The sequence below is a fragment of the Coccinella septempunctata genome, chromosome 6 (genome assembly GCF_907165205.1).
Source record: "Coccinella septempunctata chromosome 6, icCocSept1.1, whole genome shotgun sequence".
Lineage (NCBI taxonomy): Eukaryota > Metazoa > Arthropoda > Insecta > Coleoptera > Coccinellidae > Coccinella > Coccinella septempunctata.
Genome location: NC_058194.1, coordinates 29,891,230 through 29,906,765, shown reverse-complemented (window position 1 = coordinate 29,906,765; position 15,536 = coordinate 29,891,230). Strand labels below are relative to the sequence as shown.

The 15,536-nt window shown below is 34.5% G+C and overlaps 6 protein-coding genes across 7 annotated transcripts; 2 read left to right on the top strand and 4 right to left on the bottom strand.

The window, feature by feature from the left end:
- Positions 1-367: 367 nt before the first annotated feature.
- On the bottom strand, positions 368-4,312 carry LOC123315221. The gene is made up of 4 exons (XM_044900832.1): positions 3,945-4,312; positions 968-1,090; positions 799-910; positions 368-741 (listed from the first exon to the last, which is right to left on the bottom strand). The coding sequence occupies exons 1-4, from the start codon at positions 4,206-4,208 to the stop codon at positions 566-568; spliced, it is 675 nt and encodes a 224-aa protein (XP_044756767.1). The 5' UTR covers positions 4,209-4,312; the 3' UTR covers positions 368-565.
- LOC123315220 (phosphatidylinositol 3-kinase regulatory subunit alpha-like) lies at positions 1,200-3,542 on the top strand. Its single transcript, XM_044900831.1, has 2 exons — positions 1,200-1,388; positions 1,453-3,542. Exon 2 carries the CDS (start codon positions 1,588-1,590, stop codon positions 2,947-2,949), a length of 1,362 nt encoding a protein of 453 aa, XP_044756766.1. The 5' UTR covers positions 1,200-1,388; positions 1,453-1,587; the 3' UTR covers positions 2,950-3,542.
- Positions 4,313-5,940: 1,628 nt separating the features above from the next.
- On the bottom strand, positions 5,941-7,822 carry LOC123315081 (inhibitor of growth protein 3). Of its 2 annotated transcripts, none has more exons than XM_044900642.1 (8): positions 7,664-7,822; positions 7,533-7,604; positions 7,329-7,477; positions 7,074-7,276; positions 6,768-6,999; positions 6,554-6,717; positions 6,223-6,451; positions 5,941-6,160 (listed from the first exon to the last, which is right to left on the bottom strand). In XM_044900642.1, exons 1-8 carry the CDS (start codon positions 7,689-7,691, stop codon positions 6,044-6,046), a joined length of 1,194 nt encoding a protein of 397 aa, XP_044756577.1. In that variant the 5' UTR covers positions 7,692-7,822; the 3' UTR covers positions 5,941-6,043. The 2 variants fall into 2 exon arrangements, with proteins under 2 accessions (XP_044756577.1, XP_044756578.1); XM_044900643.1 differs by having other exon boundaries at positions 6,768-6,993.
- A 337-nt stretch (positions 7,823-8,159) lies between these two features.
- LOC123314818 (DDRGK domain-containing protein 1) lies at positions 8,160-9,257 on the bottom strand. Its single transcript, XM_044900186.1, has 3 exons — positions 9,069-9,257; positions 8,929-9,012; positions 8,160-8,875 (listed from the first exon to the last, which is right to left on the bottom strand). Exons 1-3 carry the CDS (start codon positions 9,160-9,162, stop codon positions 8,217-8,219), a joined length of 837 nt encoding a protein of 278 aa, XP_044756121.1. The 5' UTR covers positions 9,163-9,257; the 3' UTR covers positions 8,160-8,216.
- Positions 9,258-9,308: 51 nt separating this feature from the next.
- On the top strand, positions 9,309-11,026 carry LOC123314817 (SET and MYND domain-containing protein 5). Its single transcript, XM_044900185.1, has 5 exons — positions 9,309-9,457; positions 9,646-9,773; positions 9,861-10,103; positions 10,165-10,466; positions 10,548-11,026. The coding sequence occupies exons 1-5, from the start codon at positions 9,422-9,424 to the stop codon at positions 10,982-10,984; spliced, it is 1,146 nt and encodes a 381-aa protein (XP_044756120.1). The 5' UTR covers positions 9,309-9,421; the 3' UTR covers positions 10,985-11,026.
- A 62-nt stretch (positions 11,027-11,088) lies between these two features.
- On the bottom strand, positions 11,089-15,364 carry LOC123314816 (delta(14)-sterol reductase TM7SF2-like). The gene is made up of 6 exons (XM_044900184.1): positions 15,031-15,364; positions 14,504-14,885; positions 14,323-14,444; positions 12,981-13,757; positions 12,473-12,884; positions 11,089-12,154 (listed from the first exon to the last, which is right to left on the bottom strand). The coding sequence occupies exons 2-6, from the start codon at positions 14,868-14,870 to the stop codon at positions 11,877-11,879; spliced, it is 1,956 nt and encodes a 651-aa protein (XP_044756119.1). The 5' UTR covers positions 14,871-14,885; positions 15,031-15,364; the 3' UTR covers positions 11,089-11,876.
- Positions 15,365-15,536: the final 172 nt, after the last annotated feature.

Below are 15,536 nucleotides of genomic sequence, written 5' to 3'. Positions count from 1 at the left end.
GGACTTGCCTGAAGACTCGTATGATGTTTTGCCTATATCAGTGTTTTTCACGGGACTATTCTGATACTTCTTGATTTTATCAATCAGAATGAATAATCCGAGTTTCTGCAACCATATCTACATGTTTGTCTGAAAATTTTGAGGTCGCTTATTAAAATCAAGCTTGTTTTCGATGTAAAAAAATTATTTTTGCTGCTTTTGCACAATAGTAATTCAGCACCTGACAACTAGGGTATGCAACCAAACATAGAGAGCCTAGTATAATGTTTTGCCAGCATCAGAATTCTCATGACCCATGGCAGTTTTTGATTGAGGCTCAAAAAAGATTTTATCCTGAATTTGAAAAAAACGACAGAAAAAATTTTTTTGGACAATTTATTTCTTATAAAATCTGTACCAATACAATGTTTGTAATACAATTCCACATATGTTACAACTGTTCCCAATAAACGGGCTATTCAACTCAAAAAATTGTTCAAATAAGACTAGTAGTTTCTGAAATTAGAGCTTTAAACTTTCAGTTTAGTCTGGAAAAAATATGGGAAGAATGCGAGATCTTTTTTAATCATATCCTGGAATCGAGAATAGATTCAAAGTCTGTGCTTATAAGCGGTCTCTCAAAATCCTTCTCTTTTATTGTTGTTTCTTTAACAATACTTGGTTTGATTATACCTGAAGTACTTGGAGCCCTGTAAATTTCTTCTCCATTATCCTCGATATCTTCATCGTCGTCAAATTGCTCTGAAATACAAAAATTTTATTCAAATGAAAATTATTTCCTTTCGGATATGAATATACCTAAATATCTCGGATGTTTGTATCTATCTCTCCATAAACTATAGGCTGCATAAAGGAAAGAGAAAAACAAAATAAGACTGCAAATCGCTAGAATTATTTTCAATGAGTTAACCTGCAACGATTTCATATTTTTTTTAATGATTCATAAAAAAATCAAAATTTCACACACTTCTCCCTTGGTATCCCTTATGTCTTCTACAACACTGACTCCGATGGATGCTATTTTTGTCGAATCAGATCTAACGCCTCTGGAAACGCAGTTGTATAATCCTGCGTCATGCTTATTTATATTCTACTGAAAAAAAATCATATGTAAGAAATAACAATTCAAATTAATTATCTCTAACATTACAAAAATAACAAGAATTGAGTGTTATGAATCGTGCCACAGAACCTCATAAAGTAATATGACACCAATTGTCAAAGTGTCAAATCGGAAGTAACGAAGATTAGGAATAAAATATATTAATATTTCTAATTTTGAATAGAAGTCGTCATTCATCTCCTATATTAACAAAGAAACACTGGAAATTATCTATAGAAGATGAGTTCTAACTAATAATATGACTTCGGGGGTAATCAAATAAAAGGTAACGAATTTTCCGTTAGGGATGGATTGACAAAGAAATTTCGTTCAACCAATTTATTTCGTAGATCCGATTATCATTCGTCTGTTTAATTCATGGGCAGCTTGGGGGAATATCCATGAGTTAATGCATCAAAGAGAGATGCTCTTGAAAATCACGAATTTGCCTGTTTCTACTTGAAGGGAATTATCTCATCTCGAATATGAAGAATTCGAAACTTGATCCTGTTCCAGAGGTTGGACCAGCTCCAGCACTTCCCCCTAGAAAGTATTCTGTCTCAGGACCCAGAACTTCAAAGAAGTCCGTTACTGATAAGGACCCTCTATCACTTCCCAGTAATAGCAATTCCCTTCAGGATGCAGAATGGTATTGGGGTAATATAAGTAGAGAAGAAGTGACTGATAAGCTACAGAACACCATTGATGGGACATTTCTTGTCCGAGATGCTTCCAGTAAAGGTGGTGAATACACCCTAACGTTACGTAAGGGAGGTACAAACAAATTGATTAAAATTTGTCACCGAAATGGAAAATATGGTTTTACTGAGCCATACACATTTGACTCTGTAGTCGAGCTAATCAATCATTTTAGACATTGTTCATTATCTCTTTACAATGCATCACTTGATATCAAGTTATTATATCCAGTATCAAAGCATAATCAAGAGGATGAAGCTGCCAAATTGGAAAAAGATGAAAATTTATGGCTCAATCTTCATGAAATTACTTCAAAAATTGAAATAAACAATAAAAAACTAGGTGATTTAACTAAGGCTTTCGCAGAAACGAAAGAGGAAGTGGAGGCAAAGAAACAAGCCGTAGAAGCGTATGAGGAACTAGTTAGAATGTTGAAGGAACAAGTAGAACTTCAAGAAATCGTATGTGATCAAGAAGCTCAACCTCACGAGGTGAAAGAATTGGAAATAAATCAAGAATTATTATCGAAAAGACTGAAATTGTTGGAAGAGAGCTATGATCAACTTTCGGAAAATTTAAAAGAGAAGATTGAGGCGAAAAAATCGTTAGATAGGGAAATAACGTCATTAAAATTAGTAATTTTGAGCTTGATCAAAGAACAAGAGAAATGCATTCGCTGGTTGCAAGATAGAGGGATCTCGTTAGTGAAAATAAATCAGGTTCTTCACAGATCGGAGAAAGAGGAATTCGCCACTGAAACTGAGGATTTGGAGGATTTTCCCCATCATGACGAACGTACATGGCTTATGTTGAATTATTCCAGAGCGGATGCTGAAAGGGCTCTTATGAACACGCCAGATGGTACTTTTCTCATAAGGAAATCGGGTACAAATGTGAATGCTCTTGCGTTGTCTATTTCATGTAATGATGTTGTGAACCACTGTATTATTCATCGGAGAAGCACTGGTCTCGGATTTGCCGAACCTTATAACATTTATCCAAGCCTAACTGACTTAGTTCTGCATTATGCGACAAATTCTTTGGAAATACACAACGACTCCTTAAAAACGAAGTTGTTGTATCCAATTGGAGCTCAATATACAGCTGGAACAACCTATATTGAAAGTTTGAAAGGTTTAAAAGTGTAGTAAGTTCTACAAGTTTTTACACTTTATTATGCTGTGATTATATATGTAGTGTTTTGTAAGGACAACTCATAATATCATTTTATTGCATTTTTAAATATTTTTCGAAATATAAGTCTTTCAGAACTTTTGAATGAAGCAAATCGAATAAACATGGAGGAAATAATTTGTAAATATTTACTGAAACTACAGGGTGTTTTTCTTTACACCCGGAACGCATATATATTTAAATTTCTTTTCTATTTTTGATTATTCTCTTTGTCGTGCTCTGCAATGAAATATTCCAAATGTTGTTCATTGGTATGCTATTATATCCCAAAAATCCCAATTTTTCACTTACCCTAGTTCTTAGTATTTTTTTAACTACAAAACCAAAAAATTATTATATATTTAAGTTATAGTTGTATGCATACTATTCAGTCCAATAAGTGATATTATACAAGACAAAAATAAAACTCAATTCCATTAAATTATTCATTGAAAAAATAATATTCTTTGTGTATTAAATTTTACTCTATCTTACATCTTTTTCGAAAATATTATAAGTCTGATATGTAATAAAGGATACTTATTTATAAATACACAAACCAATAAAATTTATAGTTTTTTCCCATTTTATCGAAAATTTTCGGAACGGATTCAAATTCTGAAGCTACTTTGAAAATACATTTTTAAAGTCTTCCTAGCTTATGATTTTTCGCAAATCTGATACGTAATTCAGTAGTTTTTTCATAGTTCTAAAAATTTACCGAAAATTATTAAACTTGGAGGTATTAAACAAATGGAAAGAATTAAAAAAACGGCCCTCCTTGCGTAACATACAACAATAATTGCAACAGGTATCAATCTATTTTTTTTGTATCGCAAAAAAAATACAGATCCTTTGGAGTTTTAGATGTATTTTGTGGAGGATTTGTTAAGTGAGTTGGAAATAATGAAAGAATGGAATTTTCAGCGATTCAAAAGTAGAATTTTTCAGGGAAAACCTTATAACTCACCCTTATGGTAAGGTTTCCTGAAAGCACTTCGTATCCATACTTGAGTCTGTTAAAATTCCCCTGATAAGGTCCGATAATGTCGTCAGTATTCACATGATACCAATAGTGGAAATTGTGCTTTTCATCAACACTGTCGCACCTAAGAACGACGTTTTCCCCAGCTGGAAATTGTCTGACGACAAGTCCATAATTTGTATTAAATTCTACCGCTTCAACTCCAAAACCATTCGATATGATGTAAACTAGAACTATTGAGAAAATCATCGATTCTATTTTGCTGAAAATTCGAAACCTTTCAATTTCTGTTTGCGAGTAGGACAAGTGGAAAGATGGTCAGGATTGATCAGTTCTAAGAGGGAGGACTTCCCGACATACCTTGTGATTCGTCTTCGAGAATCCTGTCGTTACGTAGACCGCGATTTAAATTTAGATTTTAAACGTCACCTTCATCGGCGTTTTCAAATAAATTCGGTTCTGTTTGTTTGCCAACGTTTGATGCGTTTGGAGCACCTGTATGTGTGTAAAGGACGAAACTGTTTACATCATACCTCATTCAACGATCAACAGATTTTTTCGGCGTCATAATATATACAGTGTGTCACACTGAAATGGTACAAGGAGAACGAAATAATTTTGTAAGGGTCGATTATGTTCTGAACGAATCGAACGATCGATTTACAGAAAAAAATGATGTTCATGAAACATGCCTATCTCCCTTCGTTGAGATTTTTATCTAGGAAAGGGGATTTTTCAAAAATTGCGAATTTCACTAGAGAATTCGTCAAAACCGAACGGTGGTACCGGAATGGATGAAGTTCTCAGATTTATTACTAGAAGAGTTGCTCTTTCAGAACATATATCACATTTAAATCTACGATAATTTTCCTGGAAGAAAAACTACTCGCAAGTTGACCTTCGAAAAATTCCCAAAAATATGGGGTCAGTTAAAAATTTCTCAAGTCTGAACGGTTACGTCGAAATGGATGAAGTTCTCAAATTTATGACTAGAAGAGTTGCTCTTTCAGATCATATATCACATTTAGATCTACGATAATTTTCCTGGAAGAAAAACTACTCGCAAGTTGACCTTCGAAAAATTCCCAAAAAGATGGGGTCAGTTAAAACTTCTTCAAGACCGAACGGTAACGACAAAATGGATAAATTTATGACTAGAAGAGTTGCTCTTTCAGAACATATATCACATTTAGATATACGATAATTTTCCTGGAAGAAAAACTACTCGCAAGTTGACCTTCGAAAAATTCCCAAAAAGATGGGGTCAGTTAAAACTTCCTCAAGACCGAACGGTTGCATCGGGGTGGATGAAATGTCGAGATTTATCACTAGAGAGGTTGTTTTTTCAGATTATGTATCACGTTTAAATTTACTATGATTTTTCTGTTACATACAACCTAACTCGAAAGTTGAATAATGGAAAAATTGATCAACTTTGAGGAGCTGTAGCGGCCAGAAAAAGAGAGTTAGAAATATGCTGATTTTTTTTACGATAGACTGATCCTTTGCGAATAAAATATTTCAACTTTCTTCCATCTACGGCAAACAGTCTAGATTTTATGATTTTTTCTGCCAAGGTCCAAAATTACCAATTTTTAATCGACCATAACTTGAAAAATAAATTTAAAAAAAATATATTTTTCTGCATATTCATCAGCAACGCCCTCGATTTAGTCGCCAATCATCAACGCCCTCGATTTAGTCGTCAGTATAAAAAATGGCCAGATTATTGAGGCTAAATTAGGAGACCCCTATTTTTATTTTTGCAAAGAGGGAATTTCACCTCTAGTCTATCTCAGAGTTTTATGATATGCATAGTTCTGATGATAGACCCCTTAAAACACTTTTCACTGGGCCACAAAGTCTTCAAAACAACTAAATACAACACTTATTCGAATTCCTTGAAAATTGAAACGTTAGACATCAATTGCATCAATTTCGGGACATCCTGTACAATAGTGGATAAACCCAGAACAAAAAATCAAACACAATAATTTTTATTGCTGTAATATAAAAAAATTAGGACGTGGACACTTGGACATTATGCTAATATTTCATAACTACACACTTACACTCGAGACTATCTAATTTTTTCTACCTCCCCTTCTTTTCATCGACGCCGTACAGCCAGGGCAATACCATTTCCCTTTTGGAGGTGCAGTGATTCCCACGCACGGATAATGGAACCATTCTGACGGACACTAGAAGGAATTTAAACATGAAAACACCTGGAAAAAAAAATTTTCAAATTATCTTCACTTACATCTTCATTGTCGCAAGCAACCATATCTCCGTACGAGACTTGATTACAGAGACAGTATCTAGGTTCGTTAGGATCGTAAGTCCATTCGCCATCTGTCACCTCTGCATTCTGCAAGGAATTATCAACAGGTGGGGGTTCCACCACGGGAGCAACGACAGGCTGCTGAATAATTGCTTGAACAGCCGAAGTCGATGAAGAAGAGCTGGACAAATTGTTGCTAGACCATTTCCTGAAACAATATTTCAGATGCGAATGGGAAACATACAATGTCCTTTACGGACATATGCTTAAAGTGAAACTCTACTGTAGGATATAGGAAAAAAAATCTCACTTCTGCTTCTTTCTGTTATTGGCATGATCTTGTTGGATAGCTTGAATAGCAGTTTGAGCTGCTCCCGCTAATTCCCTCCCGATACTGAATTCATGGCCATGACCGCCGGTATTAATAGCTTCATAGGATGCTTTCAAACTTGCGGTTCTTCGTCCTTGTTGCATCTAAAATTTGACCAGTCGAATAATTTGAAACACATCCTACGAAGAATCACCTGTTGAGTAGCAGCGATGGCCTGAGAGGCAGCTGCTGCGATTGCAGGTCCTGCCCCTATATGTCCCAAATTATACGCTACATTATTAGATGCAACTTGAGTTGCTTGGGATATGTTGGAATGTCTTGTCTCAATTATAGCTGTAGGTGCTATAGTTTGTCTTTTCTCCACATAAGATGGTAGAGAATTGTTACTTTCCCTTCTTCTCTCTGATCTTGGGCGGTATCTGAAACTAGGCAGATTATTTTGATCTTATTGTATAATCCTTGACATAAAAAACTGATATTTAAATGTCCTGGGGAGTACCTCTCATATCTATTTTCTTTTTGTTGCTGCGCTGATATATTGGATGCTGATACTGGAACATCTAATTCCAAAGATCGTTTTTCTAAGACCTCAGTGATACCTTTATTATCTGCTTCCAATTCGCATTTGAACTTATGTAGTTCTGTATCCAGTCTCCTCAAATATTTATCTACTAATTCATACATTTGATTGGCCAAATGCACCTAAAGATCATAAAACAGTAGTTAATACCACTTGAATTGTCCCAAAGTATACCTTTTCATCAGCATCTTCCAATGTTTTGTAATACTCTTTCCTTATCGACTTGAACTCTTGTTCCAGATTCGGAGGAAGTTCACTATTTTGATAGCGTTTACATTCATTGAAAAACACCCTCACACGTTTCTCCATGTCATCCATATTATCTGCAATTTGTGAGTTCCGTATTTGTATTTCGAAGAGCTACAAGAATAAACTTACTTTGAACAGACAAATCCATCTCCCTCATCTCTGTAAAACGATCCCTCAATTCTTGGGGTAGATGTTCTATCACTAAAAATTTTGAATTGTTCATAAGGGTTCAGTTGAAAAATTGTTGATTGATGACTTACTCTCCAAATAATCTTCTAAATACAGCATGATTATTATTCAGGTTATTCCTTCGAATCTGTTGGTAAAAGTCTTTTTATTTAATTATTGTTAGTCTTTTACAATAGAGACACAACACAACAATTGTGTTTTATTTTCTTACTCTCATAACCTAACTTAGTGACAGTTTGACATTTAAAACCACAGAACGCTGCAAAGCATGCAGAGTAACACAGATAAAAAAATCGCTGTGGCCAAAAAAAAGCCACAGAACACCATTATTCTTTTTCTTCGTTTCGTTTAGGCTCTGAAATTTATAGCTTTAACCAAAGAGTAACAAACATAGAGTAACTAGATTCTACTTTTCTATGGTAACAACCATAGAACACTTTACTGACTTTCGAAGAAAACTGTACCGTCTTGAGAAAAATTGTTGCCGCTTTCTTTTAGATTAAGCAGAAAATTCAATTTGAAAGCAAAGATAAAGCGAATGGTTATTGGAAAAATTAATATTCTTAGTTTCTTCAATCATTTTATACATTTTTCAATTATGAATAACAACATACGACATCAATTTCAAACAGAAACCTTAGGAGTCATGTTTATTAGAATATTACTATGATCCACCAATTCTGATATCGAAACTCTGCCCCTTTGCTTGATGAATTTGACAACAGCCCCCATTTCTTCTTGCGAAACATAAATGAACTTCCCCCTATCATCAATCACACCAGTTAATATATTGTCATTTTGGAGATCTTTGATTCTGTCCAATGCAGCTTGAGTTTTCAATTTGAAATGTGCTGCTAAATCTTCAATTATAACTACCTTATTGTTCTTAATGTAGTTAACAAATTCCTGCAGTAGGTTCTGTTCATCCTGTTCATCTTCATCAAAACCTTCTTCTTCTACAGAGAATGCTTCTTTCATTTTTAAATATTCCTCATATTCTCTCCGTTCTTTCTCTTCTCTCATCCTTTTTTCCTCTTCTTCTTTCTTTTTTGCTTCCAACCTTTCTTTTTCCTCTATCTTCTTTCTTTCTTCATCCAACTGCTTTTCCCTTTCCTTCCTATCACTCCTCAATCTTTCTTCAGCTTCCCGTTGTGCTTTCTTTTCAGCTTTTGCTTCCAATTTCGCCCTCTTCTTAGCGCCTATTTTAGCATCCCCTAAGTCAACATTTCTTTCAGGTTCTGACTCTTCAGCAGCGATGTTTTCATTATGTTGTTGTTGAGCAGCTGTAAGATTTAAAAGTTGATTTTTCACTTTGAATTGTAGTTTCAAGTTTTACCTCGCAATCGAATTCCACGATTTCGAGCAAGCTGAGCTCTTCTGAGGGGAACACCCCCAGCTCTGTCTTGGGGTTCTTGTGCATCTGAAATCAGGGTAGTGAAAACCTGGCACTTTCAATGAAGACGATTAAATACATACGTGTGGGTGGTTTTTTAGTTGATAAATAGAACCCTACTGCAAAGATCAATAATGAAATTAAAGATGCCAAAGCAATTAATAATGTTATATCCATATTTCAGTTCATGCACTTTCCACTTTTTCCATTTGTTTTCCTTTTTCTCGTATCAAGGTCAGTTCAGCTGCTCAGCACTGATCATAGACTTATATATGAAATCAAAGAGGAAATAGTTGATCTTGAACAAATAGAACAATGTTTTGGTAGGTACAAAGTACAGGTAAACTCGATGGCATGATGAGAAGTAAGGTTATATTTTTAAAAAATTGCACGTGAATGCAAGAATTGCAAAACCAACAATTTATTTATTTTCACTATGGATGTTGAAATTCGTTTTATAGATTCTAGCAAAGTAAATGATATTCTTCTGTTTATATTCGTTTCTATTCAGTAATTGCTCTGGTTAGGTCAGTGGGAAAGTAACTGAGATGTTCATATCATGATACTAAAACAACCAAAGTGGGGTATTAGTGTCATGTGTTCATATTATATATGCTTATAAATGCTATTTGAATGTTCCAATTTATTCGTTCTTTATAGGGTAAAGGACTTTTTGCTAAGAAGTCTTTCAATACGGACTATGTATTATTCGAAGAAGAACCTCTTGTTTCATGTCAGTTCTCATGGAATGCTGAATGTAAATATAGGGCATGTGACCACTGTTTGAGGTAAGTGTGGATTGAAATTTAGATTTTGAATGCCTTATTACTGCATTTACCATGAAGGGCATCCACAATTTTGTTTCGTTTTTAAAGGCCGCTTGAAAGTGCTGAAGAAAATGCCAGGAGGCTGACAGGGAATTTTAATTTGGTGCTACCTTACCCAGAATGTTGCACAACAAAAAAAGATAAAATAGTTTCTTGTGATAAATGTGGTCTGGAATATTGTTCTGCCGATTGTCTAATCAGTGCAAATTCTCAATATCATCAAACTTTATGCTTAGGAACACGTGAAAGAAGTGGTGCTCATCCCTTAGAGCTCCTTAATGAAGCATGGAAGTTAGTAATGCCTTGGAATGATTCCCTAGGAAAATAATCATTGAATATTTTTCATTTTCAGAAATATTCATTATCCTCCTGAAACTAATTCGGTGATGTTAATAGTAAGGCTCTTAGCCAGGATTATACAATCAGAAAATCCTGACGTGGCTATTTCACAAACCTTACAATTTTGTCATCGAACTGTCAACGAAGATAATGAGTTAGCTCACAAATTATTAGGTGAAAAATTCTCTGATCAAATTGATAATCTCCTCACACTGATAAAGCAAGCTTTACCACATCAAGTTATTCAACAGTTTTTAACAGAAGAAGGATTCAAGAGTTTGCTTGCGCTTATTGGAACAAATGGTCAAGGAACAGGTATATTTTTTCAATATAGATAAAGAAAATTTGTTTTCTATAATCTTATTTTTTCAAAACTATTCACTGTTTATTTTTCAGGAACTAGTGCTTTAAGTCAGTGGGTATCAGAGACATCGAAATTAAATTTAACTGATTTGGAAAGAAAAGACCTCGAGGATTTAGTTGACAAACTGTATCAGGATATAGAAGAGCATACAGGATGTTTCATGAACAATGAGGGCGTAGCCCTGTATATGTTACAGAGTGCTGCTAACCACAGTTGTTCTCCAAACGCTGAGGTTTCATTTTCCAATAATAATAACAAACTAGCACTTGTATCTTTGAAGGAAATAAAGGAGGGCGAAGAAATATTTATAAGTTATTTGGACGAGTGTGATTTGCACAGGTCAAGAAGGTCCAGACAGAAAGTTTTGATGGAAAATTATTTGTTTATTTGTAATTGCGAGAAATGTTTGAGACAGTGCGATGAGCCTGATGTTAGCAGTGATGAAGAAGATGACGACATGGATGAGTGAACGCAAAATAGTTGACAAACGTTGAATAAAAATTTTCACCAGCTCTCACAATTTTTTTTACACCTCTCGTTTCTTATCCTTCGTTCACACATGAAAAAACCTTCCTAGTTAAAAAATCTATTTCTATATTGATAATTTCTCGATATAAAGAAATTAAAAAAAAATACAAAATATTTTTTATGAAGGGCAATTCTACACAACATGCAAATTATATGAGTAAATAAAATTATGACATAAAAAAACACATTGTCCTATATCTCCACGAGTATTGCGTGTGAATTGAAAATAAATGCTTGAATAATGTGAAAGTTCCGTATGAATCGAAATCTGATGCATTATGAATATAATATGATCATATTTGCTATAATCCATCCATTAGAAGACAAAAAACTGTAAAACAGTCCAACAAGCTAAAATACAATTCACTCTAAAAAAAAGTTAAAATAATGAATTAAAAACTATTCATTTCACAATCGATAAATAATAACAATCTTGTTTCGAAATTCACAAGATTGTCTCAATATACTAGTCATGTTGTTTATTTTGTACTAATTTCAATTTTTTAGAATCGATCTATAAAACTGAAAAAATAGAGAGATCAGCAGTTGAGCTTTTGTCATTTGGTTCTGTTCACCACTCTCAGGTACAGAATAATACCTAATAAATTTTTCTTCGCTTCAATATAAATTCAACAATGTTATGTTTTAAAATATATGTACAACATATTCTCAATCAGTTTCTCACCAAATTCTTGTATATAAACTACTTTATCCACTCCTTAAAGAATCTTATTGCAAAATCCGTCACATTTTTGTAAATAAAAATATGACCTTTACTATAAATACGATTTGGAAATATTGTACTTTTAACATATACAAAATGTCTTCTTCTATCAGTAAACTTTCGGTATCAGAACATATTTAACTTTTTGACAATATTTATCCCAGGCCGCACCGTATTTACTCTTACAATCGGCTTGGGACACAGCAGCTCGTTCAACAAGCATGTAAATGATCGATATAACTCCAATCACAGAGTAGGCGTCCAGACCGAATCTTAACAATGCCAAGTGTACCAAGATATCCCCTATTATATTCGGCTGTCTCACCACCCCCCACCAGCCCGAACACAAGATCCTCTTACCTTGATTTGTCGGAATCGACTCGAATTCTGAAAAAAAAAAGTGATGTGATGTTCATTTAAATTCATAATAAATATTTCAATTCATAGAATAGAAAATTTTTGTTTTGACAATTTTGTCCATTTTTTGTGGTTTTTGTTCTTACATTTATGGTTTCATCACAGAGCACATCCACTACTAATGTATTCTGTGGCAGAATAAAAGCTCAACTCTATGTGAGATTGAATTAATAACTTTGACACTTCATAATGTTTTGTGATTCTGCCAAATTATGTCAAAAAACTAGCTTTGAAATATTCAAGGAGCAGGTAACAATAATTAAAATGATCAGGTGATGTGAGACTTACTTGCACATGCAGCACTGTAAGGGTTTCTTCTGAAGGCATCTTTCTGATTGTTACTTATGGTGAAAATAACATATCCCACCAAGTAGACGAGACAGCACACTGCCAATTCCCAATTGGGATAATTCACACCATGTTCTAGTATGTATTTCGTTTGAATCGTCAGTTGGAAGGGATACAGCAAGACGCTAACAATAGTGGCATAACCTGGTGGTTCATACTGCATAAAGTAAGAAGTCAAAGCCCTAGCTTCGTAAACTATGTGGCCGACGAAATAGATGAAATGCAAAGCAACGATCACTAGGAGTGTAGGGTGAGATGAGAGCAACGGTTTAAAATTCATATTTTGAATAGCAGGTCCGAGTTTTGTATCCAGTCCCAATCCTTTCACCAAAAGAGCTCCGTCTATAAGAACCTGTCGTAATTAAAAAAAAAAGTTTTTCAGAACTAGAATTAAATCGTTGAAATTTACAACAATAATACATGGGAATTTCACTATGAAGCTACTTACCAACGTGACTGCGTAGAGTCTCAAAAGATACATCTTGAAGTCCAGGACATTTCCCAGTCGCGGATTCACCTCTCTACCATAAATAACACCGCTCAGAAATGAAGAATCGATCTGTTCCGTATTCAAGGCACTAACAGGAACGTAAAAACTCCTGACGTATAAAAATATGGAAAACAGGGTACCAAAGAGAATGGACGAAATGAGAAGGTGGAAAAGATTTTTCACAATGAAGGTGGAAATTTGAAACCCGTAATACTCCAGACCGATGGCAGAACTTACTACCACAAATACAATGAATAAACCATTGATCACAAAAGTGAATTTTGGTTGTTTACTCGGTAAACTGCAGACTTTCCTTCCTCCGAAAGGCAGAGCACTCAACACTGCTACCAACACTGCCACAGTAGAGTATCCTAAGAAGGACTGCAAATCGAAGTAGTAAGACGGAGAGGTGAGATGTTTCAAATCGGGCAAGGAACCCCAAGTGCATCTCGACTGATCGCACAAAAGATAGGGACCGATAACCAACAATGGTGTAAAGAAGATACTGAATAAGTATCCTAAAATATCCTTCAGAGAAGTTCTCCTCTTTTTGATAGGCTCAACGTTGGTTGTCGTGAGTTCATCGTCGGAAAATTCTCCCTTTTTCGAGATTGCATCGAAATGTTTCAGATGAACCACTCGTTCTTGGGATTGTGAACTGCGAGTAAGCCTCCTCACTTCGTTAGAGAAGGTGTTGAAGGATTCGAAGCGTAGGGTGTTTTTTACTTTTTCCGGCTGAAAAAAAAAATCGGAAATTAGGAAAAATTAATTTATTTGCTTATTATATCTGATTTTACTCAAATATGAAAAGCTTGAAAGCACCTAGAATACCAAATTCCTCTTTACCCACCTTTGATTTATTCTGCTTCATCTTAATTTTTTTAATGAATTTAGCAGTGTGACTCAACAATGTTCAAGAGTTCTGGTATTGAAATAGATATTTCGCAATAATTAATATATTTTTTGACTCTACTAAGATAAGATAAAATGCTTACATACTAATTACATTAATCCGGTCAGCAATATAAATGCCAGGAGAAATTATCACTAAGTTGTTTATTTAAACAAAAAAAATGTTATCAAATCCTAAGAATTGCCATGATTAACTTCAAACCCAATCTTGAACTTGAACAATAATGATTAGAAGTTGCTTGAAGCACTTAATTGAAATATTCTTTAGATAAAACATGAAAGGAAGGTACCATTAAATTAAGGAAATTTCTCCGGCAATTTACTCCTACAGGAGAATTCATAATAGATGTAAGGATATTAATAATGTGAAAACATAAATGCCAATTACCTTAATTATTTCCTCTAGTTCGAATCTACGTGATCTACCTTTAACTGTAGCTCTTGGTTTTTCTTTTGCAAAATCATCATCAGATCCAGCATCTAATTCTAGCTTATTAAGTGGCACAGAAACTGAAAATTGAGAGATGTTTTAAAACAAACTAGAACACATTAAAGTGATACAAACTTACCTTTCTTAATACTGACTTTGGCATCACCAGATGCTGCTCTAGATGGTGATACTCTGCCCGGAGATTTAGGTTGGCCTGGAGATTTAGGACGGCCTGGAGATTTAGGTCGGCCTGGAGATTTAGGTCGGCCTGGAGATTTAGGCCTTCCTGGACTTTTAGTTCGCTTAGGTCTAGATGGGCTTTTGTCTTTCACAATTCTTGAAGGACTTTTGGTTCTTTCCCTTGTTTTTCTGACTGTTTCCTGAGGCTTTGATTCTGGACTTTTTTGTACAGATCCTTTCCTTGAGGGACTTTTGGTCCTTGCAGGCGACTTATTCCTGATTTCTATGCTTTTTGATGAAGTAGATTTACTGGGTTCTCTCACCATTTTAAATAGGTAAGTCTATTGGGGAAAATAACACATAACACATAAATAACCAAAAACCTCTATAAAGATATAGTGCGTGTTAGAAAGAATTATATAACAATAACGTACAAAATTTGAAAATGTTCAATTGGCGCCTAATGATGGCATACAAATTACTCACGTGAAATCCTCATATAATAGTATTCTGCAGAAGTTTGAAACGAACAGCGACACGACAACTCAAACTTCAATTTTTAAAAATTAATCAAAACAACAGAACACCGTAAACGAAAAGGAACTGTGTGGTGCTTCTAAAAAAAACCGAAGCCAAGCCTCAAAACGACGCTTATCAAGTTTGTATGCTTGGCGGTTAGGACCCGTGAAGAATGACTGTCCTAATTATAGAAGAGACCTCCTATTGTTTGATTGCAATTTTAGGTGGGTTTTTTTAACTTTTCTATTTTTATTTTGAAATAGCAACGATTGCTTACAAATACAAATAAAAAACAAGTTGCCAATTCGAAAGTCATAAAATTCCAGGAATGTCCAATATTGGCCCTAACAACTGATATTTAACCAGTCATTAAATTAGAAAAGTAATTAGGCTTATATGAATATTAACAATGGGAAACTTTTTTAGAAATGTAATTTTCAATTCAGTTGTAGAATGAATTACGAAAAACAAAA